At 40.7% G+C, this 27,260-nt stretch overlaps 1 protein-coding gene across 6 annotated transcripts; it reads left to right on the plus strand.

The window, feature by feature from the left end:
• The first annotated feature begins 347 nt into the window (after positions 1-347).
• Positions 348-25,376, plus strand: cd4-1 (CD4-1 molecule). Of its 6 annotated transcripts, none has more exons than XM_035392942.1 (11): positions 359-410; positions 15,439-15,508; positions 16,953-17,022; positions 17,142-17,297; positions 17,983-18,135; positions 20,376-20,627; positions 21,005-21,394; positions 22,103-22,360; positions 23,067-23,173; positions 24,357-24,409; positions 25,081-25,376. In XM_035392942.1, exons 3-11 carry the CDS (start codon positions 16,965-16,967, stop codon positions 25,109-25,111), a joined length of 1,458 nt encoding a protein of 485 aa, XP_035248833.1. In that variant the 5' UTR covers positions 359-410; positions 15,439-15,508; positions 16,953-16,964; the 3' UTR covers positions 25,112-25,376. The 6 variants fall into 6 exon arrangements, with proteins under 6 accessions (XP_035248818.1, XP_035248833.1, XP_035248841.1 ...); XM_035392912.1 differs by lacking the exon at positions 359-410 and adding an exon at positions 12,677-12,714; XM_035392918.1 differs by lacking the exon at positions 359-410 and adding an exon at positions 12,677-12,714 and having other exon boundaries at positions 24,360-24,409.
• The last annotated feature ends 1,884 nt before the right edge of the window (positions 25,377-27,260 follow it).

A 27,260-nucleotide genomic window follows, 5' to 3' on the forward strand; every position in this document is an offset into this window, starting at 1 on the left:
ATATTTTTCATTCTGGTTTACACGTAACTTGTATGTGTGAAATCTTCTATAAAGTCCATATTTATAACTAACATAAGCAATTTTCAACCCGAACGCAATGCTTCTGGTATTGGATATTCAAAGGGCCGTAGCGCTGTGTTTCTTGGCTTCCTTATGCCCTTAGGACGATCATTGCTGTGCAGTACCTTATCTTTTTATACATTTATACATGTTATTATGATCCATCTTTCTTAGACCAACTAGGACTCTGAAAGGGGAAGAGAGTGAGTGAGAGAGAGAGAGGGGAGGGGGGAGGAGGGAGGTAGATCAAATGGCATGGTTTCCTGTGAGTGTATGTGTGACTGCTTGTCATGAGCTGGTAATGTCAGTACTGAACCTAACACTGTACTAGACACATCACGCTCCTGCAGGTGAGTACCGTGTGTGTTTTTATGGGCTTTTCTCACTGATAAATGGATGGGGCACATTTAGCCCATGGAGTAAATGTCTAGGATGGGTGCAGCAGGCAGGGTAGAACAGTGACACACCGGCGGACGCCTGGCGGACACGGCAAGGCCACTATGGGAGGGCAGGGACGGGGTTAAACTCAGGAATAGAAAGAGAGGGAGTACCGATTGAGATGGATTACGGAGAAAAAAAAAATAACCAAAATTTTTTTTAAAAAGATCAAGCGAAAAAAAACAAAAAACAGGTTGAGAAGGTGAACACAAATATTGATGATTATGTAAGGCTCGGCCTTGGATTTGTTGACATTCAGGTTGTAATCAGTCGCTGGATGAGTTTATGCACGTAGTCTTTTCGATTTGCCAGGCAGTGTGTTGGGAACAGGTGTATAACACAAACAGTAACGACAACTGTCTACCAGAAATAAGAATATATTTAAATAGACAGAGCAAATTGAGTGTCACATGCAAAGTAAATGTAACTCACAAGGAGTTAGAACAAAACTGCTGTCGCTCTGGGAACATTTTACATTTTCTTATTCACACTGAACCAAATTTTAGATGCTTTATGAATTAATTGAGTTCTATTTTTTCCCCTTCATTTATTCAGATGAATCTCTGAATAAAGAATGCTGGAAAGTTTAGAAACATTATATGTGTTAACACTACATCTCTCCGTTGACAGGCCTGTTTGGTAACAGAAAATCTCACGCATTTTGCCAGATTTTGTATACCACACTGTATGCAGTTAGATTAAATGTCTTTCATATGTACATAGAGTGCTACAGTGTAATAGATAATATAGCCGTACTCAACAGGTACCAATACCTAGTAGTGAGATGTGGGAATACCGCCATTAATGACAATTCCTAAACTCAATGTATTTTACTCCCAGGGTTTGGAGTATCTTTAAGACACACAGACCAGGCTAATCTAATTTTGAATGTGATGTTTCTGACCTCTTCAATACGTGTAATGTATGAAAATGCAATCTGTTTAGGCCGAGGGCAACAATGATGCCCTCTTCGACGGCCGCTCTAAATGCAATGGCATTTAGACGATGTAATATATTGTCAAAATGACGACAATAATAATTAAAAACGGTAGCTTCTTATCATAGCGAAACCTATTGCTATTATAATAAATTCTGAATGCTTTTATAGCTTTTCTAATCTTTGAGGCCTGCAGGATTAGACAAAAAACCTGCCTCCATATGCAGAGAATTTTCTTTAAAGCACTTAATCAGAATGCATAATACGTTAGCCATACACAGGAGATCCACAAATCTCATGGTGTGCCCATTTTTCTATAAATGTTGATGAAAATAGGATTACAAGTTTATAGTCAGACCAATACGCATACCTACACATTGATAGAATTTTACTGCCTACAGACTGTCAATATTGTTTATATATCTCTGCAAGACAAGCTCCCTCTTTTAGTTTATAATTCTCTTGTTATTGTTCATATTGTCTAATTTCCAAAAGGCTACAGCACATATATCAGACAGAGCAAGTATAGGTCATATGAAGGAACCCAGTCAGGTTGTTATGGAGTCAAACTGCTATAACTTCCATGTTGCAATACAGATATGAACCCGCTATGTACATCTGTGCTCTAAGCTTATGGATTTGATATAACAGAGACTGTAACGTACCATTATGTATTTATTAAGCAAATTTTCTATTAGACTTGTATTACAGATGTTTGAGATATCCCACACACAGTGTAAACACGTTAATATCTGCGCATCTGGATTAATAGGGGTCAAATATGGAAATATCTCAAAACAAGGGAAACACAAACAATAGTATATCTCAAATGCTATTACAATGAATGATAATCTACAGAATATCTCATTCATACGAAATGTTTATGAGTATAAACAATGATCAACTGCCAGAAATGAATCACCTACCTGATGCACTGCACTCTATGAAATAATAACAGGAATTTAAAATCATGCACATTACATGTTGTACGCATGGTTCCGAACATCCTAATATGTGTTGCTGCATAGATTTATTTATTTATTTATTTAGAAAGGCAATAAAGCACATTTTCAAATAATTTCAAATAATATTCAATATTAAGTAAATTAAGTGGATGCTGATGGCTGATACATATTTGTTGTGCCATGATTTGCATATTACAGTGTGAGGCTATTACATGCCTCCTACCAACATCTTCAGAGTGGTCAGACTGGCGAGATTCATTTGTGTGCCATTGCGCGCTACGCCACTTCAACAATTTGCATTGTTCTGGTATTCTGTGAAACATCAGTATGTACAATACAAGACCCAACTTTAACATTCTTTCAAAAATGCTAGTAATACAATAGATTATATAAGATATATTGGAAATGGTGAGTTATGTGTAATGCAGGTACACGTAAACCTTTCCAATGCTGCACCTACCTAGATTTGAGATTGGTCAACATTGGCCATGTATTGCATATGCACTAAACTCTTAAGCCACAAAATATTGCTTTACGGTCTTTACAGTCACAATCAAATGAGTGCAAACGAATAGTTCAGGCAGCGTTTTTTCCAGATGTTTAAATAAAGTGTTAAAATAGTAAATTAACTGCCTTTCGGCCTAAATTGCTTCCTCTTTAATTTGCATTCAAAAATATGCTTAGATACAGAGAGGTTCAGGCATGTTTTGGTTCTTTCCAAACAAAAAAGCCCTGCAGAGATTCATATGGCATAGGTCAATAAATAATAAATGCATGTGCACGGGGTTACTATATGTACAATAAAAGTGTCAACAGCGGAGAACAGCATCGCTGTTGAACAAGATTTATTTAGTTGCTCAGCGGATGCACACAGCGCCTAGATGGGGTAAAACACAACGCACTCTATCAGTTGGAAATTTACTGAAGGATATCAATAGACACCTCAGTCAAAGGTGCAGGTTCAGTGCCCCTGTCCTCTGGCCACAAGCCTCACTGGCGAGCCACGACAGCACATTTCCATCCCCGTGGAGGCCGAAGGGCTTTCATCTCAACGTCCGCTGCGGAGCTGAGGCCGGTGGTCGACGTTCGGAATGAAATGGCGAGAATGGCAGATCCATACATTTGATTTGTTCTGCTGCCACACAGCATATAGTCCATGTTCCCCTGCTTCGGATGCAAGACAATTTTGCATTTATTTGTTGTTGTTTTTTGTTTTTGTTTTTTTTTCTGGTGTGGGGCGGGGGGGCGGGGGGGGGAGGGGGGTGTGGGGGGTTCTGTGAGATATTGCGCTACTGTTTAGGTACACTGTGCGAACCACATTTTGTTCTTGCAGCTCCGTGAGGCATCGGTTTTGTTCTCAGGCACATCCACCACCTTGGCTTGGTGTTCAAAGGTCTGTTTATCAAAGCCCATATAAAAAAGCACAGATGCTGTAGAATCACCATGTACCAATACCATGGGGATCAGTTTTCCTTGAAATATTATCAAATCTGTTAGAACATACTGATTAGTAGAATCTTTTTCAAAATCTGATTTCTGGAAATAATTTTTAATGTAAATAATTGTGACAGATGGATTCAACTCAGCAATATAGTTTAATTAAAATTTTTTATTTAAGCATATTGAAAGCCTGATTGAAAGTGCACAGTGGCACCTCTTCAGAACATTCCATTGAGGTTTTCCTCTGTGTGTCTTTCATAACTGCCAAGATATTCAACACATGCATTCCATATGCAGAATTTATGTGGTAACATTGTCCAATACTGTACATCCTATGCAATGGGCACAGAAGACCACACAGAATTAATGTTTTCTAACAGCCATTGGGAAATTTAACTGGACATTAAATGTGATAATGCTTTTAATCTGTGTATGTTGTTAACTGAATGATATTCAATACAACAAGCACGACACATAACTTTTGCAGTGGTCAAATACGTGCAATTCTAAGGAAACTGAATGCTTAGCCTTTGAGTGTGTATTTACGCAGGTAGCAATCACTCTAGGGACGTACACACGTATGTACCTACAAAAGTGCATTCAGAAAGTTTCGGAAAAGAGCAGAAACGATACCATTTACCCGTGTCCCAACCAAGAATAGCAGCCATTTACACCAGAGACAGAGGATACCGTGCTTTGGGCACCTAATGAATTTGCGGGAATGCTGTTAAATGAAGCACAAGTTTGGTTATTCAACCAGGAGCACTTGCTCAGAGATCCGGGGCTGTTTACCGAGATGAAATTTAAACAGATGTTTTCTTTCATCACCATATGTAGGGAAGGAAACTTGCTCGATTTTGTCATTGAAAGTGAGGGACAGTCCTCCTCAACAGGTGAGTGGCCCTGTGCTCTCTCCACCCAGACCCTCGGTTTATCAATTCCGCAATTCAGTTTCCATGGTGCCGGGGGAGGGGGGGGGGGTATGGGGGGCTGTACGCTTGCTAGGCTTTGACATTGTACTTCGGCCAGTTGTACTGTATGGAAAGGGTACGTGCATGTCAAAATTAGCCATTCAAAACTGTGCCGAAGAAAACTGCAATTTTGAAATTTCTGTGCCAAAAACAGTATAACCAACGAACTAGGACCAGAACTAATTTCTTACATTTTATTGAGTGTTGCCTAGGATACAGTTATATTTATGGAAGAGTGAAGTTGGCCTACACTGGGAATGCCCAGATATGTAAAATATTATAAAATAACATTAATTAAACACAGCTGTATTTAGAGACATATTAATACGATCCAAATCCTTTCCTAATTTGTTTTTTAGGTTCTAAACACTAAAAATCTATCTTCCCAATGTGTGGTAACCAATTACAACCAACAATGTTTGAAAATTCATGATCAAAAATAAGCATTGCCATACAATCATAGATGTAATACTAACGTTGCCCTAAAATATGAATTTTTCTGTGTCCGGGTGCTCTGGATTCCGTAGGTGCTCCTCGGCCAAGATGAATGCTGATGTGTAGTGTGCCAAGTTAACAGTTCATAGTAAGCTCTGTTATTATACTTTAAGTCAGGGCTATTCAACTGGCAGCCTACAATTGATGTACTCTTGGCTGCTTGACCACTGAGAATTGAAAAATAAATTCACAAGATGCATGCTGTAACCCGGGACTATTCTAGGGTTGGCCAGAGGCCAAAATGCAACTTGCCAAAGAGGTATTTTTGGTTCTTTGAACATTAAGATGAAAAGAGTACTATGCCAATGCATTCATATTGTGATTATGTCTCCGGTGTCAGCAGACCTTCCAGTAGTGACAGAATATTTGGCATTATAAGCAAGTGTTAAGGAGGCATGTTTTGTTCATACGCATGTACAATGCTTTATGAATGTACGGCAACTGTTTGCCTCATATGCAGTATGTGTAAAAGCTTTAAAAATCTGGCCCGTAGGAGAAGTTATAGAAAGCTGCCAGAGGGCTGGTTTGCATTTCAAAGATACCAGAGTGCTCAAAAGATAGCTCTAATGAGGACCCATGCAGTGTATAAAAGACTTACTATCCCAATGGTCTTAAGTCATTTTGGGTCAAATTATTAGTTTTGTTCATAAATATTCAATTTAGGAGCCTGCCACTAATACCCTGTGGATTGCAATGGATTTACTTATCTGAGCATTAACACATTTCATTTGTTCAGTTGCACATAACACAAAGTGGGTATTACATATATAAACATTGTATTAATCATGGACCTAAATATCTCAGAAAATAACAGAAAAACAGTTTGAAAATAAAGGTTTCAACATGAAGAGCATTTTAATGTCTCACAATATTATACACGATTCAGATGATAATTGTTGATTTTGTTCCTTGTAGATTCAAGTAAATTTAAACATAGAGAAGTAGAAATGTTTTTAAAAATTCTAAACATTTATGCATGAAAGGCATAAATGTCTTTATGTGTGTAGGCTATCCATTATTTACTCAACTTAATCTGAAGTTGACTCAACATTATAGAGATATATCACATAACTTTAGCTCTGCCGTGTTCTGTGTCATGAACATGACGATCGTCTAGATTCAATGACCATCTGTCTTTCAACTTTGACTTACATTTAACTGCAAGGTTTTGTTTGGTAAGACTGGTGAGACCAGCGATCACCAAAAAAAGGATGAAAAAAAAGCACACACACAATACTTGAACTTTATTTTTCTCAAACTTATTTAGCGAATATTTATTTCTTAAACGTATTTCTCAAACTGAATCCAGGCTTTTGCCTATTTCCGTTTTTTTACTTTATCAAACCGTTCATTCATGTACTTGATGGTAGCAGAGCTGAAGGTATTTTGACCTGGAGTTCCCCTGTAACTCGTCTGCACACTTTACGCCTGCTGCCTGACCTAACCACGGTCTCAAGATCTTTTAGGTTTCAGTCACTGCAGCGCAACTACAGTAGTCTCTCTCTCTCTCTCTCTCTCTCTCTCTTTCTCGCTCTCTCTCTCTCTCTCTCTCTCTCTCTCTCATTAAGCAGAGAAACAGGATCCTGCCCCGACACGCTGAATGTATCTGTCGTTGTAGAAAACTTTGTAGAACAGCTAATGAAGCCGAGAATGGTGTCTCCTTCGCTTAACTCAAAACATGTACCGTTTCTGAGCGAGGGGATTTCTTTCAAAACAAGAGGCAAGGATTCCCTGAAACTTTCAGAAGGAAAAAAACATTGATAGATGGGCGTCAGTGTTGCTCTCCTTTCTGCTCAGAGAGAGAAACCGAAACATTTCATTCGTTTGTTCCACCCTCCTGTCTTTCCACCCTGTCCTACGCAGTCCTGACACACACCAAATAGTGACAATATATTACAGTACACACACGCACGCAGACATGCAAAAAGACACATGAACAAATACATACACACACACATACTCATATGAGCACACACACACACACACAAGCATACGCACACACACACACACACACACACTGGGCCCAGCGCCATGAGGGGTTAAAAGCCTGAAATTGCCCCTCAGATGAATTTTGTGCCCCTTCGTTCATAATTTTATTATGACCCTTGTAACAGAAGCAGGAAAAAATAGCAGGATTATCGGTATGAAACAAGTTACAAATAATGTTTTGGCATTCTGATCAAAACACATTTTTGCCACACGGGTTAATGATATTAATAAACCCTATGAGAGATTTCTGTTTTAAGCTCTTGCTAGCTTGCTCAACTTCTTGTTTTTGACTTGTCATTCAAATTAAGCACTTTCTCTTTCTCTTTCTCACAATGTTTAATGGTGTAAATATTATGATCAATAAGCAACACAAATGTCAAATATCCTCAAGGAAACAGGAGTAATTGTGATGTTGTGGTTCAAGTCTGGGTCGTCGGCTGCTATAATCTTTAAAAAACTACTTTGGAGTATCTGTGTCTATAGAACGCAATGTATTGTTCCCTGCGTTTTAGCCATTCTTTTTATACGTTAAAAAAAAGAGAACAATCCTGCTATAAGGCAACTATGTAGGCCATGGCTAACCGGGATGTGTTTTGTTGTGCTGAATACAAAAAGTTATGCCCCCTTTCTGTTTTCAATGCCCTCTTCGTCAACTTTAGCGCTAAGTCCGACACACACACACACACACACACACACACACACCAACACATATGCATTCACAAACACGAATGCGCACACTGAAATAGTCACTCAACAATTCATGTAACTCAAGAAAGTTTGATCTTCTATACCTTAGCTAAACATTGACGCTGAACACATACATTGAATTTTCAATAATCATATTGATTATATGATTATATGAATCAGCTCAGTTATATACAGGCATGCACACACACACATTCAGAAATAAACACTGAAATAGTATGCATATTTTATACGCAAACACACACACACACACACACACACTCACACGCAGACACATACACACACACACACACACACCATCATGACTCAATGCAACAAGATTTCTCTCATCAGTTCCTGTAGGTTCTATTTCCATTAAATTGCTCATTCAGTCATTTCTTTCTGCTAATAATACATGCATCATTTACCGTGGCAGTGATTCTAGTTAATTTCTGGGTAACAGAAAAACATGCAAGTGCAGCCCATTCAGAGAGAGAGAGAGAGAGAGAGAGAGAGAGCAAGCAAGGCAGAGACAGTGGAAGAATTGAAGAGGGCAACAATTGCAAAAGACAATGGTTCTGAGAGATGAAGAATTGTGCAACGCTGAAAATACATATTTCCACAGCCGAAAACGACAGAATGTCATTTGTCTGGGTTGTTCAGCTCTTCTTTCCATTGACATTTAACTACTTATATTTTTCATTCATCTCTCAAAAACAGTAAAAAAAAAAAAAAGATTACATAATGCTTCCTTAAAAAAGTTATTTTAATCAGAATGCAATGCAACTGCCGAAGCATTTAAAAAGATACGCACGTTTCTCTCACTGCGCCATCTCTTCTGTCTGTCTTTCTTCGCCCCGAAGCAGGTTTTCGTAAGACGTCTGGAAAAAAAACGGGCTCGCAGGTAGCTACCGAACCCATCTGAATGGGGAGAGAGAGAGGGAGACACAAAGCGAGAAAGAGGGGGAGGACAAATTGAAAGCTGGGGACATCTCGAAAGTCTTAATCTCTCTCCTTCGCTCTATTTCTGGTTCTTTCAGTTCATTTGTCACCCGGTGCAGGGCCTGACCGCCCCTGTTCAGCTCTGTGACTAACAAGGGATCCCTCATGAATGGGGCTTTTCTGGTAGAGGGAGGGAAAGAGAGATTTTTAGACAGAGAGGGAAATTCGTAAAGACAGTCCAGTAACCATCACTGTGGTAAGAGAGTGCGAAGAGCCTCTTTGAGACCTGTCTGTTTGTCTGTTTGTCTGTTTGTCTGTTTGTCTGTTTGTCTGTTTGTCTGTCTGTCTGTTTGTCTGTTTGTTTGGCGGATCTTTGTCCGCTTTAACATTGTGGGGTACAGACTTGTGTGCGTGTTTGGAAGCTCACGGTGGACTGGGCCGAGTCGCACCCGGTCACCTGACATGTGCAGCACACCGTGGATTCAAACCGTTCAAGCCCAGAGAGACAGGGAGAGAGAGAGCGAGAGAGAGAGAGAGAGAGAGAGGGAGAGAGAGAGAGAGACGCTGAATCTTTTTCAAGGCAAAGAAGAAAGACCAGCTGAAAAACAGAGCTTAAAAGAGGAAAAACCTCAGCGCGAGAGATGTGAAGCAGTCGACATGTTTGCCTGGTCCTTCATGTGGTTCATCTTTTTCAAACCGCCCTCACTCTGTCCCCCCCACCCCACCCCACCCCACCCCCAACTCTACCTCCTCCTGCCTCTGTCAGTGTGCAGTACAGTCCAGGGAACTACGTGGGGGCTGGTCATGTGGGCAGAGACCGGTGAGGGATACATTTAGTCACGCACCCGCAGGGTCATCCCTGACTAGCGTTGCATTGTTTCCATTAAGCACTGCAGCGCACGCGAAAACAAGCTCATACCTCCCTCTGACATGAGTGAGAGAAGAAGAGAAACAGCATCGGTGGGGTTGCCACCTGACACAGCAAAGCGGGGTTTGTGGAAACGGGGAACTCTCTAGAAGGAATGGCGGCAGGATGTGTCACTTCAAGTTTCGAGCCAAGGCCGTTCGCGGAAAAGTTTTATTCGTGTGAGTTTAAGACAAACAATGCGTTCCAGCACACAGGAGGGAACTCCTTGCATATGGGGCCCCAGATGGCATGCTCTGGTGACTGCAGGTGTTCGGTGTGTCTGCAGTGTGTCCCCTAAAACCCAGCCCCCACTCCAGGCTTTTGTCAAAGACCTACAGCAGTCAGGTGCTTCGCAAGGAAGACTGCAGCCCGCATGTAGGTCGGCAACGCAAGTTTTTGGGGGCAATAGACTCAATCTTCTCTCCTTTCCATTTTCAATGACCCACCTGCATTTTCAGTACATTTTTCAAAGCAGTCTCTGAAAACCATATTATATTTGCGCATGAGTTTTTGTTTTTTTCTTGAAAAACTCAACTTTGATGAATTAACAAAACAAATCGTATTTGTCAGGAACGGCAAAACAAACATGTCCTTCGGGCTCTTTGAAATGCCGCACTTGCTCCTGTGCAATATTGGCGTCTCTTGATTAAGGGTAATCCCATATTAGAATTATATATTTGCATGATGTCAACAGAAAGTGGAATATTAAATCGGTTAGACAGAATCAATTTTTGACAAATTTTTTAGAGCTTAGGTCAGCAGTTAATCCATCCAACCTAAATCGAATAGCAGAAATGATTAAGGAATATTGATAGATACCTGAATGTTGCTTAAAGAGTATTTTGCCTTGCATTAGTAGTGGATTTGGCATTGTGTTTAAGTTCTTTACGTGGCATACTTTTACAAGTCATACTTATTCCTCCCTGGTTGATAATTACCTGGCGGAATGGCATGTCTTTAAATAATCTTTTTTTACGTTTTTTTTTTACACATTGCTTGTATGTTCCATTCTGCAATGTTCTGTAATTGTATCGTATCGGTATGTCATTTAAATAACCATGTCCTGAACTCTTCAACCATCTGGACCAATACAAAAACAAAAGCCTGAATTTAATCTTTGTCTCACAGATAAGTTTATTTATTACATTTTTTTTTTCTCAATTTTACAGCAACGAATTTGTGTTTCCTGAACGCTTGTATTTATCCATGAGTTACGGTTAAGGACAAATGTTGATTAAACAACAAAGCTCACCAATGTCCTGTTACAGTCACAAGTAATAAGCAAAACATTTTCTTTGTGGGTGGATATGAGAGGAAGCCTGATCAGTAAGACCGACCTGCCGTTATAACTAATAACGCCTGCAGCACTGGACTTACTGACCGACCAGTTTTTTCATAAATTTAACCATAAGAATTCAGAAATTGGATTTGATACGAGATTGGCAGGTTCAAACTCAAGAGCTAACCTAATCCAAAGTATCACTTATGACTCTATACTTACAATTTATGACATTTTTTTATGTGATCTCTCGCTGCGTGAGCGGAGAAGTCAACAGAAACCGAAGGCAGTGGCATCAACACTCACTTTCCAAAATAAATAAATGGTTTATTAATAAAAATGCGGACACAGTCGGCACAGCATCTACAGTACATTAACTTATTAAATGTGCTACAATTAGTCCTTAATGTACTCTTTAATCACTGTTTATGCGTGCTTTATTGCTCCGTCGCAAGTGTAATTATCATAAAATTGCATTAACCACCTGTTGCGCTCGACCATATACTAACGGGTGTTAATTTGTTCTACAATGCCATGATAGCGAGATAAAGGAAATACTCTTTATTGTCGTTTTGTGCTATGAGGAGGGCTACTGCATAATGTTTGGTCCTATATGCCACAATACCTTTTCCCAGTTACAATAAAGTCACTTTCATGTTGGGTAAACACAAAACGGGCAACAGGCAAACAACCAAACCAAGAGCGATTCAATCATCGCAATTTAAATATTATTATTTTTCATTTTTTGCTAATTTGTAATGTCTTTGGCCTGTTTTATGGTACGTAGTAACAGTGGGTCAGAAAACTGTAAGGAAAGGTAATCGTGATATTATTCTGAAATGGAAAATTTGTGAAACTATATGGCAGTTAAGATATAATGTATGGGGGGATAGTCAGCTATCGTGAATATTGTCTTCCGTTCCAGATAAACATGATATTATTTGAGTCACAAAATGATAATTTTGTCATATTCATGGTGTTGTTTAATGTAATTCTGATGTGTTTGGAGGAATACATTTCTCATTCAAGAATACGGGAGAAAATAAAATTTGATATATTTCTCAGTTTGACAGTATGTTCTACCTTAGGTTAAATCGAGCACTGGCTCCACATTTTAATTGGGTTTGCGTTTACATTGTAAATTTTGGTCTCTGGAGAATAAAAACGGGTCTTCGGGCATAAGTGTGACAAAAGTGTATCCTGCTACATAATAATTAGGGTTTATATGTTTAATGTATTTTATTTCATATGTATTTATGTTCATCATGATATTAATGATAACTATAGTAGCTTGTTTGATGAATATTATTGCACGGCATTAAAACTAATTCTAAGTGCTATAGCAAAAATTGTTTCGGAAAGCAAAAATTTTCCACATCTGTTTCGGCCAATCACACGTTCTGGTCATCTACGAAGGCGTCCTCTTAAGAGTTACTCCAGAAGTACATAACCAATCAGCGAACAAGGTTGGATTGGTGTCCAATCGTACAAAGGGGAGGCTCTAAGATGGTTTAAATAGGGCTCCTTTTTTGAGCGAGTAGCAATATCCGTTCAATGTCTGAAAGGTTGCCGTGGGACATATTGATGCAAACAAAGCTACTTTACTTGTAAGTATGATGTGAAACTGTTCAAAGAGACTGTTTAATTGAAAATTTTGTTTGCTAAATAATGAAGATGCTAATGCTTCTAATCCTGCTTTGAGGGAATATTTACGCAAATGATTATTATTGCTCTCATTATCAACATTATGATCCTAATTCTCAAAATACAATGCAATATGCATTAACATTTCATGCGATATTATAATAAATACTTTATAATACATTTATAATCATTGACATTAATGTAGAAAATAAGCAATGAATCACTTTCCTCACTTCATTTTCTAAATCTGGTTCACTTCAAGGCCTGCAATGGCATTCTCAGTATACTGAAGCGTATTCTTTCATATCAGGTGTGTCCACCTTTACGAAACAAAAATATAATTGTGTTAAGAATCCAGCTGCAAGTACTGATAGCACAGATACAGTGTGTTTTCGTTTGCTGGTCAAAAGAAAACCTAAAAATTAATTTTGTATTTTTGCAACACGTTAATTTTTGTAACTTTATAACACATTTTTTTTTCCATTTTCAAAATGTAATTATTGAATCGCCGTAAACTTGAATTACTGTAAATCACTGACACAGCGCAGAGAATGGGATCATGATATCAAACTATTACAGATCTCATTCCCTTGTAAAGATGTTCTGTAATGGTCAAGGCGCATGTAATATTCCTGAATGTGTTCTTTCATACATACGAAGCATTTTATCATCAGTGCATCACCTTTTAAACTTATGTTTCAGAAGTCCTCTATGGCCAAATTGTCAATGCGTTGTTACAAGGTTATTGTGCCAGACTTTTTTTTGGGGAGCAATGGACAACAGCATGATGTGAGTTAAAGCTGTGTTCAGCTGTGCCTAAACAAATTACGTCCAGCAATGTACTGGATAATGCGTCTTAAAAGTTCTTTACCACAAATGCATAAATGGGCAAGAAATTCAAATTGACTTAAAGGAATAATATTGTTTTCTACACATACAAAGTATTCTTTTTATATATTACCACTGAAAAGTTATAAATGTTAACTTTAAATTATCTATACGCTATTTTAATATACTGTCAGTTTATTGAATTATTGACTATTTACGAAAACATTTCAATGATGATATTTAAATAAGAAGAACAAAAACAAACAGATACAAAACATCTGAATCAGTATTTCTTTCTGTATGTCTCACAGCAGTGTATTTGGAAGGGCTGGGCCACGTTGTGATCATTTGGCTATAATGCGCAGGAACAAAGTGGCAGTGTAATGCTTCTGGAGCCTTCATTCCACTTTGCCTCTTTCACTGTTTTCTGTTTAACCTCCACTCTCACCGCAAACTTGATCATCTGCTTCTGTTGGTTAGCTACTCAGGTGTGCTCTCGCGCTCTCTCTATCTCTTCATCTCTCTGACAAGCACTCTCTCACTCTCTTTCTCTCTCACACACACACACACGCACTCATACACAGACACTTCCTTCTTCTCTCACCTCATATCTTTCACACACACACACACACACACACACGCACACACACACATACACTTCCTCCTTCTCTCACCTCATATCTTTCACTTCATACCATTACTTTACCAGCCGTGTAGCTCAGTATTGAAGAAATAGAGTAGACAAATGGAACAGAATCTGAAACTTGCTTAAGTAGCTCAAAAGAATTGCCAGAGGGAAGTAATATGTATATATATAGCTAGTTAGCACATTCTTAACTTAAAAAAAACTTAGTGTACTATGAACACTAAGACCACGAGAGAGACAGTGAAATGAGACAAAGAATGTCTTTGCTTTCTTACTTGTGAAGAAAAAAATAAAAGCAAATATTTAGTGCTTAACACTAAGTTGAATGTTGAATCCTGGCCCAATCTTTTTGTCAGGTAATGACAACTCCTAAAGTTAAAACTTCAATGTTGTGTTATTTCTGTATTTAAATGTATTTCTCTTTTATATGAGTACTGTACTGTATGCCTACAGTATGTATATGCATACAGATACTGTATGTATCTCTTGCCCTGGGCAAGTGTGTCATTACAGTGCAGTCATTTAGCAGATGTTCTTATCCATCTTAGAAATGATATCTCTGTAAACAGCCATTGTTATAACATGGCATAAAATAAGAATACAACATGAAATAATTTCATAGGTCATATTTTGTGGTTCTGGGTTGGCTAATTCCACTGATAAACACATTACTGACTTGAAAAGAGATGTAAGATGTGAAAGCAAGACAGAGAGAAATAGGGCATTTAGTAGTTCAGAGGCAGAAGCACACACTCTGTGACCGCAATGAGGTGCCTTTGAGAGAGAGAGAGAGAGAGAGAGAAGGAGGGATAGAAAGAGCGAGAGGGAAGGAGAGAGAGGGAGAGAGAGCAAGAGGCAGCAAAAGCTAGAAAAAGAGGGAACGTAGGGAGGATGAAGCAGTGTAGAGGCATATGTACTCATACATGCCATCATGTGTTGTCATTTGTGAGCTGCGTGTGAATTGTAACAGTCACATAAATAAACGAATGGTCCCGTTTGAAATGTGGCCTTGGCTCACAAACTGCCCTGTACATGCACGCATACACACACTGGCACATGCACACACACACATGCACATGCGCACACACACACACACACACACACACACACACACACATAATGTACACACGTCAGAGCTGCACATCTACAGTAGCACATACGAGAGACTAAAGTCAGTGTGGGTGTCTTCTTTTTTCTTTTTTCTTTGTTCAAGCGTGGAGAAATCCGCCTTTCGTGGAACTCAGAAGGAAGAGAGGGGGTGTGAGGGGAGTGGGGGTGAAGAGGTAAAGAGAGGGATAAGAATCTACACCTCACCAAATCAGAGCCCACCACAAAGCTCTCTCTCAAGCTTTCTTTTTCCCCCATCTTCCCTTCCAGCTTCGAAATCGAAGCCCACCACAGGCTTCTGTACCTTCTCGGAGCCGAGAACTTCATCTCGCCGTCTCTCTCTTTTGCTCCCCCCTTCCTCTGCATCTCTCCACTAATCTATTCCTTTCCCTTTTACTGCACTGCACAATTTCAATTTTTTTTTTTTAATATTGAGTTTTGAAAGTGCATGTCAGGGAGAACAACTTCTATAGGCTATACATTTTTTACTTTATAAAAGTAGCGGAAATTGATGGATATTCAGTTTCAGATGCTTTCCTGGCATCTCACTTCGCCAGTGCGTTTTCAGATACTTCAGAAGGGAACGCCTCAGTTTATGTGCACATGCACTTAAACCAAAGCCACACATTTTTTTCTGAATATTTTTTTAATTTTCTGTTGTCTCATTTAACATAATGATTGCAGCATTTTCATAAACTGAAATCAAAACATTTTTTTTATTGTGGTTTATTTCTATATTCCGTATTTTTTTAAAACAGTGTTGAGCTCAGTACGGTGCTCAGCTTTTCTCTGCAGCTTAACTGCTGTGTTGCCTTCATATGCACGCTGTGTCCACAGGGTCAAAAATGACCCACCAACACCAGAACCCTTGTGGTAAAACCTCTTTATTACATTTTAAACCCTAAATCAATATTTCCCATGAGGAAACAAGCTGCCAGTAAATGGTCGATTAACTTTTTTACTACTTCACCGTCCAAAGACACTTTGTTTCTTCATTACTCGTTTTTACTACAAGGCATATATCATAATTGTAATTTTAGTGAAATAGATGTGTGATTGTTAAGTTTGGTATGATTTCTGATTTCACAGCTGCAGGGTTTAAAAAGGCACAAAAGACAATCTTTGTAAAATTATGGTGTACCGCTTTTATAAATAAAAAAGAATAAGAAAGGGCAGTGTTTCGCTTTTTCTAATGGCCGGGTCACTAGGTAAATCAAATAATCAAATTTCATACTGAAACTTTAAAAAAAATAATACTTTTTTTTACCACTGTTAAATTTAGCAATAGTAGATTTTTGACCCTGAGGACAACGCAAAGGCACCAGCTTGAAATCCAGCCACTAGTGGACATCATAATTGAATTTATGTGTAGGTGATGCCAGTAATCCAGCCTGATCAGCACGTAAATATAGCACATTCGTTATCAAAACTGTCCTTTTTTTTTACATTTCATAGAAAATCACATTCAAATGATCTTACTTCCTTTCAAATTTTGCATGTTGTATAATCATGGTAAGGCTTTACTAGAATTAGTCGCACGTGCTTTCTTTGCTTTTCTTTTTGTTGAAATAATTGACGTTTTAGATTCTTGTATTTTTGTATTTTTTTTGTTTGTTACAGCTTCAAGACAAAATGCACTATTGTTCCATGAAATTTGTCATTTGGATAACCGTGGCTGTATTCACAACGCGTAAGTTCAGTGCTGTACTTTTGGAAATACCTGTAATCCATATTATATCTTTCAATAACACGTTTCATATGACAGTGTATGTTGGTCATTCTGATATGTGCTTCTTTATGCTCTCACAGAGTCTGAGGCCATAGAGGTGATTTATGGCCAGTTGGGGGGATCTGTCACTCTCCCCAAAGATAAATGGGGAGGACATAAGGTGTTGGTCCGCTGGTCCAAAGGAAACTCTGAACATGTGTATTCACAGGCGTCCATGGGTGGCGTACCATCAATAGGTGAGTATCTCTCTCTCTCTCTCTCTCTCTCCCTCTCTCTCTCTCTCTCTCTCTCTCTCTCTCTCCCTCTCTCTCTCTCTCTCTTTCTCCCTCTCTCCCTGTCTCTCTCTCTCTCTCTCTCTTTCTCTCTTTCTCCCTCTCTCTCTCTCTCTCTTTCTCCCTCTCTCCCTATTTCCCTCTCTCCCTGTCTCCCTCTCTCTCTCTCTCTCTCTCTCTCTTTCTCTCTTTCTCCCTCTCTCTCTCTCTCTCTCTTTCTCCCTCTCTCCCTCTCTCTCTCTTTCTCTCTCTCCCTCTCTCTCTCTCTCTCTCTTTCTCCCTCTTTCCCTGTCTCCCTCCCTCTCTCTCTCTCTCTCTCTCTCTCTCTCTCTCTTTCTCCCTCTTTCCCTGTCTCCCTCCCTCTCTCTCTCTCTCTCTCTCTCTCTCTCTGTGAGAGTGTGTGTGTTTATAAACATGTACACATGTCTGTGTGTGTGTGTGAACTTCAGAACGGTGCCACAAAGACATGGGGCTATTCGGTTTCCTGCAAAATGCGCAGTTTTCTGTTTCTGCAGTTAAGTTGCATGTTAGAAACAGCCACCGAAATGTCACCCTGTTTTTGTTTGTATTCTTCTCCTTACCATCTGTATTTACTGTAAGTCACTTATGTGCAGACTCTAATGAACCTCCCCCTGTCTCTCTCTGATAGGCCAAGACATGAAGGACAGGGTGTCACTCTCCAGGACTGATTACTCTCTCATCATAAAGAACCTGAAACCTGAAGATTTCACTATCTTCAAGTGTGAACTAAGGGAGAACAGGTTATCAACCTCAACCGAGTACAGACTGTATCAGATCACAGGTAACTACTGACTTCTACACCTGGTTTAACTGTCTCTTTATTTTATTTTTTGAAATCAGTCAGCTTGGGATAATCAGCATTGCAGGAAAAGAAAAGAAAAAAATAAAACATACATACTTTTGTGCCGCTTTGGCGAGTAATTTTCAAATGACATCTAAGTGCAGCTTCAGAATATATACAGATGATTAAAATAAATAGTGGCAACTGACCAATGCAAAACCAAGCTGAGTACACAGCCTTGACTGACTGTTTACGCATGTCTGGAGAGGGTAACCATTCAGTGCATAGCCAGGATACATACCTACCAAACTTCTGGATAAATAAATTGAACAATAAATATTTTTTTAAATGCTCAATGGCACATTTCATGAGCACGCTCAAATATTAATTTTACTTCCCTTTAAGTGATGTAACTAAGGTGGGGAAATTTCGGGAATCTACATGGCCTTCCTCTTTTCTGTGAGAAGAACTGCTTGACAACGTCTTGCTAGTAGACAACATTCTGTCTCGTCTGATTGGCTTAGGTTTAACATGGCAAAGACTGTGCAGTGAATATCCACATAGAAATAAACTTTTCTGATCCACTCATTAGATTGAATAGTAGAGCCTTGCGCATTGGGTTCAGGAGAACAACAGAATGATAACAAATGTAGAATATACTGCCACTGTCATTTTGAAATATACCGTTCTGTGTTCGTACCGTAAATGCAAACAGCAGTGTTTTATACCGTAGCTGCGGCTATTGCTGACACACTGCCCAGTCATTGTAGAAAAACACATCCATTATGCACGGCTATATTACGCTAATTTATCGGTTTGTGCCGCTCCAGTCACTTACAGGTCGGCTGTTACTCAAAGGCTCTGGGCTTGATTCGTTAGTGGGGGACAGCCGTCGTTACCTCGAGCAAGGCGCTTAACCTCCCGTTGCTTTAGTAAAATATCCAGCTGTATTAATAGGCTTTATGTTTATTTTGAAATGTTGATCTGGATTACGACAGTCAGATGTACGTATGCCGAAATGTAAGGTCCTATCAGGCACACAGTAGATTAGAGTGTGATGAAAGCAGACCTGGGTCAACTGCGTATTTGTATTGGATTCAAATGGTTTTCTGTGCTCTATTGATCTTGCCTGGTGTAATTGAGCCTGCCAATATGACCAGGGGGTGGGGTTTGCACTTTTTGAGAGTATTTCATTAGTTCCAATACACCAGACAAGATCAGTAAAGCATAGGAAAGTATTTGAATCCAAAACAAATACGTATTTGACCCAGGTCTGGATGGAAGGATCTTTAAAACAGAGCTCTCATACAAGCAGAGATTTAGCAACGCTTTTCCTTTAATGCCTTTTAGTGCATTGTACACTAAAGGGCACGATAGTTGATCATACCTCAGGCTGAGAACTGGGATAGTCGTTAACTATGAAGTAGCTAATTCACTTTTCCCAGTAGCTTTCAGTCTAGCATCCGATAAGATTCGGACCCCTGCAGTATACAGCTGTCCTTTAGCTCAGATCATACAGGAGGGGACATTATGGAGAAGATATACATCAGTGGCCTAGTCAGAGACGTAGCCAGGAGCGCTGAAGGGTGGTGTGTGTTTGTGGGTGGGGCTGTGTCACTCTGTCTCCACCTAGTGTTCAGTTGTTGCTCTGCCCTGCAGAATTTTGAACTAGGAATGTATTTTTTTATATAGAGGACGAAACTGGTTAAGATTTAAATGAACTTCACAATCAAGAAATACTGCAAATGTTGTGCAGCAACTAATAGTTTAATGAAAAATGAATATATTTAATTATTCAGCACCTTTGGAGTTTTGCCTAATTTTGTATTGTTCCAATTGCCTTTTTGAAGCTTATCCTTTTTATTTCACAATGTGAGTACCTGCTGCTTTTTACTGGTTCCTCTGCAGGTAAAGACCACATCTGTGAGAAATGCAAACAGACTGCAGTCATGTGAGGAACTATTTAAAAAAAAGCAGTGAACAAAATTATCTCAGTTCTGCATGTTTGATTTCAGGATCATTTTCTGAGAAAACAGGTTTTCACTCCTATTTCAGAGTGAGATTATCTTGCAGCTTTAAAGCATCAGTCTGTTCTCTCACCCACCCCCACCCCCCTCTCTCTCTCTCTCTCTCTCTCACTCCCTGCCCCCCCCCACCACCACCTCTCTCTCTCTCTCTCTCTCTCACTCCCTGCCCCCCCCACCACCACCACCTCTCTCTCTCTGTCTCTCTCTCATTAGTCATTGCCTCACCTGCCATTCTCCTGGCCTCCCAGACTCTCTCTCTGAAATGCACGGCAGAGAAAAGTGCAGTTCCGACAAAGATAGAGTGGGGTGGCCCTCAGGCCCAGAAGGTCGAGGGCCCCAGATTCCAGTCCAGTGGCCCAGATCTGAGAGTGACCGCTGTCTCGGTGCGAGATCATGGAGTGTGGATCTGCACAGTCACATACGGCAACAGAAAAGCCACAGCCAGTGCCTCAGTCACCGTAGTAGGTAAGCATATGATACCATCTGGACCGCTTTCTCTCTCTGAAATTCAAATTCAAGTTGCTTCATTGGCAGGAAATACATATGCAAATATTGCCAAAGCATCAGAAATCAATTGAAATACAGACTCTCTCTCTCTCTCTCTCTCTCTCTCTCTCTGTCTCTCTCTCTCTCTCTCTCTCTCTCTCTCTCCCTCTCTCTCTATCTCTCTCTCTCTCTCTCTTTCCTACAGTTTGCCCTACTGTTATTTGTTGTTTAGTTTAATTTCTTTGTTTGCTGTTGATTGTCATCAGTTGCTGTTCTAATGGTTCTGTGTGCTATCAATAATTCAACTGAATTCACTCTCTCTCTCTCTCTCTCTCTCTCTCTCTTTCTCTCTCCAGACCTCTCTCCCTCTCCACCTCAGCCCCTCTATCCGCCCCTGGGCTCCCTCACCCCTTCCCTCCTCCTCCCCTGCTCCCTGCACACCAAGTTCGACGCCTCATCTCTGGCGAAGGTGGGGTTCAGAGGGGGCAGCTGGGCCTTCGCCCCGTTTTCGTCGGACGTCGAGCAGGTCGGCAAGGGGGAGCGCCTCCTCCTCCTCAGCCCCCAGCTGCGTTGGGAGACCCCGCAGGGCCAGAGAGTCAACGGCACCGCCCTGGAGACGGACACATTTGGCACCAACCTCTCCATAGCGCGGAAGGTGCCGGAGAACGGGGGGCTCTACACGTGCACGCTGGACTTCCAGGGCGGCGTGACGCTGAACCGGTCTCTGCGGGTGGAGGTTTTGAGAAGTGAGTGGGCGTGACTCCTACCCCTCGCCACCTTCTCAGTGTGCCTTTTTGTTATCTGCTCTCCAATATTTCTGTCAAATTTCTGGTAAAGTATTCGGCTTTGTCTGAATGAATCATAAAGGCGTTTTATGCACTGTAATTCCTTGCTGAGATTGTCAGCAGGCAGTGTGTCCGCCTGAGCGTCATTAACCTTTATCACTTTCTCTCCCTCTTTCCCTTACCATTGATTCTCTCGTCTTTCTCCTTCTCATTTCTCTCTCTCTCCTCCCACTCGTTCCTTTCTTCCAACAATTAATTTCCCTTTTTTCCCCACCATCACTCTCACTCCAACGTTTCCTTCTCGTTTTATCACTTTCTCATCCTGATCTCCCTCCTTTCTTATCATATGGCTCTATTGCCTACCTCTCTCACACTCTGTCTCTCTCTCCCCCTCAATCTCGCTCTCTCTCTCTTTCTCCCTCCCTCTCACTCTCTCTCTCCCCCTTCAATCTCTCTCTCTCTTTCTCCCTCCCTCTCCCTCACTCTCTCTCTCTCTCTTTCTCCCTGCCTCTCACTCTCCCTCCCTCTCCCTCACTCTCTCTCTCTCTCTTTCTCCCTGCCTCACACTCTGTCTCTCTCTCCCCCTCCCTCTCTCTCTCTCTCTCTCTCTCTCTTTCTCCCTCCCTCTCCCTCTCTCCCTCTCTCTCTCCCTCTCCCCCTCTCCTTCAGTTGTGTCATCTCAGCGTAACCCTGTCCTGGAGGGCCGGGAGCTCAACCTCACCTGCAGCCTGGGCCACTCCTCGCTCAACAACCTGACAGTGAAGTGGATCGCCCCCCGCTCCTCCTCCGTCCTGTCCCTCCCCAACGCCACCCACCGGCTCCTCCTGTCCATCCCCCGAGTGAGAGAGAAGGACAAGGGCACCTGGCAATGCCAGCTGCTGCAGGACGGCAAAGTGCTGGCCACTGCGAGACTGAACCTGAAAACGGGTGAGGAGAAAGAGGTGGAGAGAGAGAGAGGAAGGGAGGGAGGGAGGGAGGGAGGGAGAGAGAGAGAGGGACACAGGGAGGCAGGGTGGCCAACTTCCGTCATCTGGTTTGAGTGAGATCATGGACTGGGGAGGGGGAGGGCGTCATCAAAGACAGGGAGCCAATCGGCAGTCTCTCCATAATGTCCATGAACCAATCGCACGTTGTCCTGTGAGCTGATGCATAATTTCTCTGGTCAGGGAGCAGCTTTGTTGTCAGTAGTAGTAGTTTTTTTTGGCCTGAGTTGTGTTTGGGTGGCGTGAGAGCGTGAGACAAACTCTGTCTCACACCATGAGCAATGGGATCTGGAGGCCCGGGGGGGGGGGGGGGGGGGGGGGGATGGGGATGGAGATGCGGTCAGCAGGGCACATTTTTTGGGAGTTTTTGGCCTGTTTCTGCTGTACAGAGGCTCTATTTGGACGGGCACATCTGCTGTGCGCCAGCGATGGCGTGCGTCGTGAATGGCGGAGTTTTGACGGCGATTCTGCGCGGTTACGTCACATCACATTGCATCACATCAACTACCTTACGTTTATTCGGCAGACGCTTGTATCCAAAGCGACATGCGATAAGTCCACGCCGAAGGTCATTGGAACAACTGCAAAAACGCAGGTCTGATAACGCGCAGTACTCATCGTCTAACGGTTACTCATTCTGGCCGATGCAGAGCGGGCCCCGGTGGACGTGTGGCTCCTGGTGTCCATCGGCGGGGCGGCCGTCGTCCTCATCCTCCTCCTGGCTCTCACTTTCATTTGCGTCCGAAGGCACAGACAGGTAAAGGCGTCCTTTGAAGAAACGGCCCCTGGGTGAATGCTGGCTTGTGTTCGACAAGCACAAGTGCGACTCCGCCATTGTAACAGGCTGTTAATTTATCTTTAATTAGACACTTTAAAAAAATCTCTAAAGACCCTTTAGGGATGATTTATCCCGATAAGCCACATTATGACTGAAACAGTGATGCATGATATGAAGAATAAATTTCCCATATTCACTTCCCATGACTTAATTAGTCACATAAACTCATGCTCTCATCTCTGTAATATTTTATATAGAAGATAATTCCTTCAGAAAATGAATTAATGAATTAATCTATTAGACAATTTAAAAATACATATAATACTGCACTGCAGCCATTGCACACATTACACACATTTAAAATCATTGAGGATAAAAAGACAATAATATTTCCATTGTTGTCCTCTTAAACACTAAACAGAAAAAAGTAAACATACAACAGCTAATGGGACAGTACAGACAATACAACAATTTACAAGCAACTAACGGCATATTACATGTTACATATTTTGAAAATGATTGCATAATCGACTCACAGGTGAAATAGGCTGGGTTAAAATTACTGAAACTGTACAACTAGTCGTTGAAACGAAATCAATGAGTGAATGCCTATGCGGTGCTATTGACATAAGCTATGTAGTGTTTATGAAGGCGTCATGCTCTGCTCATAAGGACGTTACGGCATATAGCACTCGCGTACCTCTCAGTATTACCACAAGCCCAGAATGGCTCGGTTTTGGAAAATCCATCACTGATGACATAAAATGGAAAATATATTTTCATAATTAGCGCACAAATGCTTCGTTTCAGTGTTCCGTCTGGGGAACCAAGCGATTGCATGCGAATGATGGAAACCCTTGTTTCAACATATGTCACAGCAGAATCACTTTGATTTATGAGTCTTGAATTCCCTGGAAGTTCTGTTTAATTTAGTTTATAACCCACATAAGCAAACCCAAGAATTATTGCCATATAATAATAATAAATAACCAAAATGCTTTGTTGTTAAATGTAAAAAAATAATAATAATAATTGGATATACAATGTTTTGTGCAACACAGACAGTACTGTTGTGGTGGGGTTGATGTTGCCTGGTAATGAATGTAAACCCTGACTGTGCCTGCATCTGTTTGTTTGTTTGTTTGTCTGCACTGTATTTCAGCAGAGGATGTTAATGAGAAGACGACGCAAGCCCAAATACTGCCGCTGCAAACAGTCAGTACATCCGCTGCCTACGCTGCAGTTTGTCCCCTTCACTCCTGACATTTCTCTATCTTGGCCTTTTCATCCCTTTTTCTGCTTCCCTTTTTTCTTCATCCCTCTTACTTTCCTCACATCTTCGTCTCTGCGCTCTTATATCTCCCCGTCCAGACCCACAGTCCGTTCCTCCTTATACATTCCCTTCATCTTGGCTTATTAGTGAAGTTTTTTTTTTAATCCCTGAGAATTCTTCACCCAGAATTCTCTTCTTCACTCATCTTTATCATATGGAACCTTCCGGTAGATAATGCCAAGAACCACATCTTGAAGTGTGGCTGTGTTCTGACATGTCTATCCACATCCACAAATATATTCCGGTTAATCTTTTTTTTTTTTTTACATGCCTCTCTTAATCCCCCTATTCGTTTCCCCACTCCCCTTTCATAAGTTACCATTCTTAATCTTCATCCTTCCCTTTCACTTCTGCATCTGTAATTGAATTTTTTTTAAACGCTTTTCTTTGTATGCTGCAGTTTGGTTGCGAGGTCCTGGATGGCTGACAACTTTATATTATGCAGAAGAGACAGAGTACAGATGGCTAACTGTTGCAACATAAAATCCTCTCTCTTCCTTTTTCACACTGTTTAATCCCTCGCTCTCGCTTCCTCTTTCTTTCTCTGTTCCAGCCCTCAAGTGAAAGGATTCTACAGGAGCTGAGAGGCTGACTGACTGGGAGATGGAGGTCCGTGTTCCTGTCAACACGATGTCATCATATACTGTATATAATTGCATAGTGTATTGGTATTTTTTATAATGTGCATTTTGGTCCAGTTAACCGGTTGAAATTGCCAAGTTGTCAACATTAAGTAGAGTTGGAGGTGTATGTAATAAATGTGTTAATATATATTGTATATATATTGTATTCTTACTGTTGTTCTTTAATGTCTGGAACCAAATAAATACTGATTCTTTCAAAACCATATGCAAAGAACCATGCTCAATGGGTGATTTTGATTTATGGTTTTTGCTAGATTCTGAATCTCTTCTCCACTGGTCACTCTACTTTTCCTTCATCTGAATAAAGCAAACAACACAAAAAAAGGGATGAACTGTCCGTGCCTCTTTAAAAAGAAAATTCACAGCAGCACTGTATTGGCAATGCTTGTGACAAGTGAAAAAAAGGTAATGACGCTCCACATCATACCATTTTTGAATCTAAACCAAACACCGTTGGAGACTGTTCCCCAATTGTACAGCAGCAGGAGTCAGTGCATGTTGTCAGAATAATATTTGCACAGCTGAAGTTTTTTTTATATGCAGCTGGAGAGAGAGCATAGTTAAACAGAGAAAAGATTTTAATACCGGGACACTTAAGTTTACTCCAAATAACTCTGCTTATAAGGTTTTTCATCAGTTTTACAAAGTAAAGGCTGCTTTTGGCCCTGAAACAATTTTCCTTAAAAAAAAAAAAAAGGGGGAAAAAAAGGGAAAAAAAGAAAGAGGTATTTAACAGAGTCTGACTCAGTGCTGGGAAATCTTCATTTGTAATTCCCATAATCGATTTTGGAGAGAGCATTTGAGCCAGAAATTGACTCAATCAGTGGATTTGAAATGAACAAATTCTAAGTTAGTGAATAAAATATTCCAAATGATGAAATCTTGATGAAGTGTTTGGGGTTGCAACACATCCTGGAAGGTTTCTGTCCAGATCTTTTTTATTATTATTTATTTATTTAAATCTTTTTAGTATATACAGTCTTATCACATACCATAAAGAAGAGGACACCGGAATAAAGAAATGCCTTGTCAGTTTTTTTTTTATCACAGCTGTTTTCTCTCACCATTGCAGCAACTGTCAACAAATACAAGCATCCATCCATTAATCCATCCATTTTCTAAACCCAAGTATCTAATCCAAGAAAAGCATTTCAGACACACTACCATAAGGTTCTCATCTGTCCATTTTCCCAATTTAACCCCTTTGTTGTGACGGTACGGGTGCTGGGACCCAGGCGCAGAGTGGAAAAAAACACGAAACTCAAAAGGGAGAAAATTAACAAAGACTTTACTTACAGAAAGGCAAACAAACAGGGAACAGAAAAGGACACGAAGGGCAAAAACACAAACTCAAAAAATCTAAATAAGGCAAACAAACAGGGAACAGAAAGGACACGAAGGGCAAAAACACAAACTCAAAAAATATCTAAATAAAACAGAAAACAAGATGAACTCACAAACATGGGCAGGGCAGAACACAGGCAGGTAGAGGACAAGGGCAGGTCAAACAAAGCACAAGGGCAGGTCAAACAAAACAGGCAGGTATAATACGGTCAGGAAACAAACACAAACAGGTAAAAAACGCAGGCAGGTACAATGGGTCTGAGGAAACGCAAATCGGGAACAAACACAACTCGGGGACAAACACAAGTCAGAACAAATGCAACTCGGGGACAAACACAAGTGAGAACAAACGCAGGCAGGTAAATATGGTTTGCAAACAGAGATAGGAAACAAACACAAGGAACCAGCACCCGAGTCAAGGGAACAGAGAACTTAAATAGACAAGGGGTAACAAGACACAGGTGAACTCAAAACAATCAAACCAAAAAAGGAGGGGATAACAAGACACAGGTGAACTCAAAACAATCAAACCAAAAAAGGAGGGGATAACAAGACACAGGTGAACTCAAAAAACAATCAAACCAGAAGGAGGGGAAAAGACACAGGTGGGAACACTGATGGGATAACGAGACAATGAAACAATCATACAATTAACAGGGGGGGAGCAGGACACAAAACAGAAGTGCCGCCATCTGGCGGCCCAACAGGGGAAACACAGACAGGAAAACAGGACCATGACATTTGT

This window comes from Anguilla anguilla, chromosome 1 (genome assembly GCF_013347855.1).
Source record: "Anguilla anguilla isolate fAngAng1 chromosome 1, fAngAng1.pri, whole genome shotgun sequence".
Lineage (NCBI taxonomy): Eukaryota > Metazoa > Chordata > Actinopteri > Anguilliformes > Anguillidae > Anguilla > Anguilla anguilla.

Excerpts from the sequence above, each read along its gene's own strand:
- cd4-1 (XM_035392912.1), top strand. The coding sequence starts at position 12,692 with ATGCAAACAAAGCTACTTTACTT. Across the intron at positions 15,509-16,952 it reads AGGGGAGTGGGGGTGAAGAG|CTTCAAGACAAAATGCACTA; the intron begins GTAAAGAGAGGG and ends TGTTTGTTACAG. Across the intron at positions 17,298-17,982 it reads GGGTGGCGTACCATCAATAG|GCCAAGACATGAAGGACAGG; the intron begins GTGAGTATCTCT and ends TCTCTCTGATAG.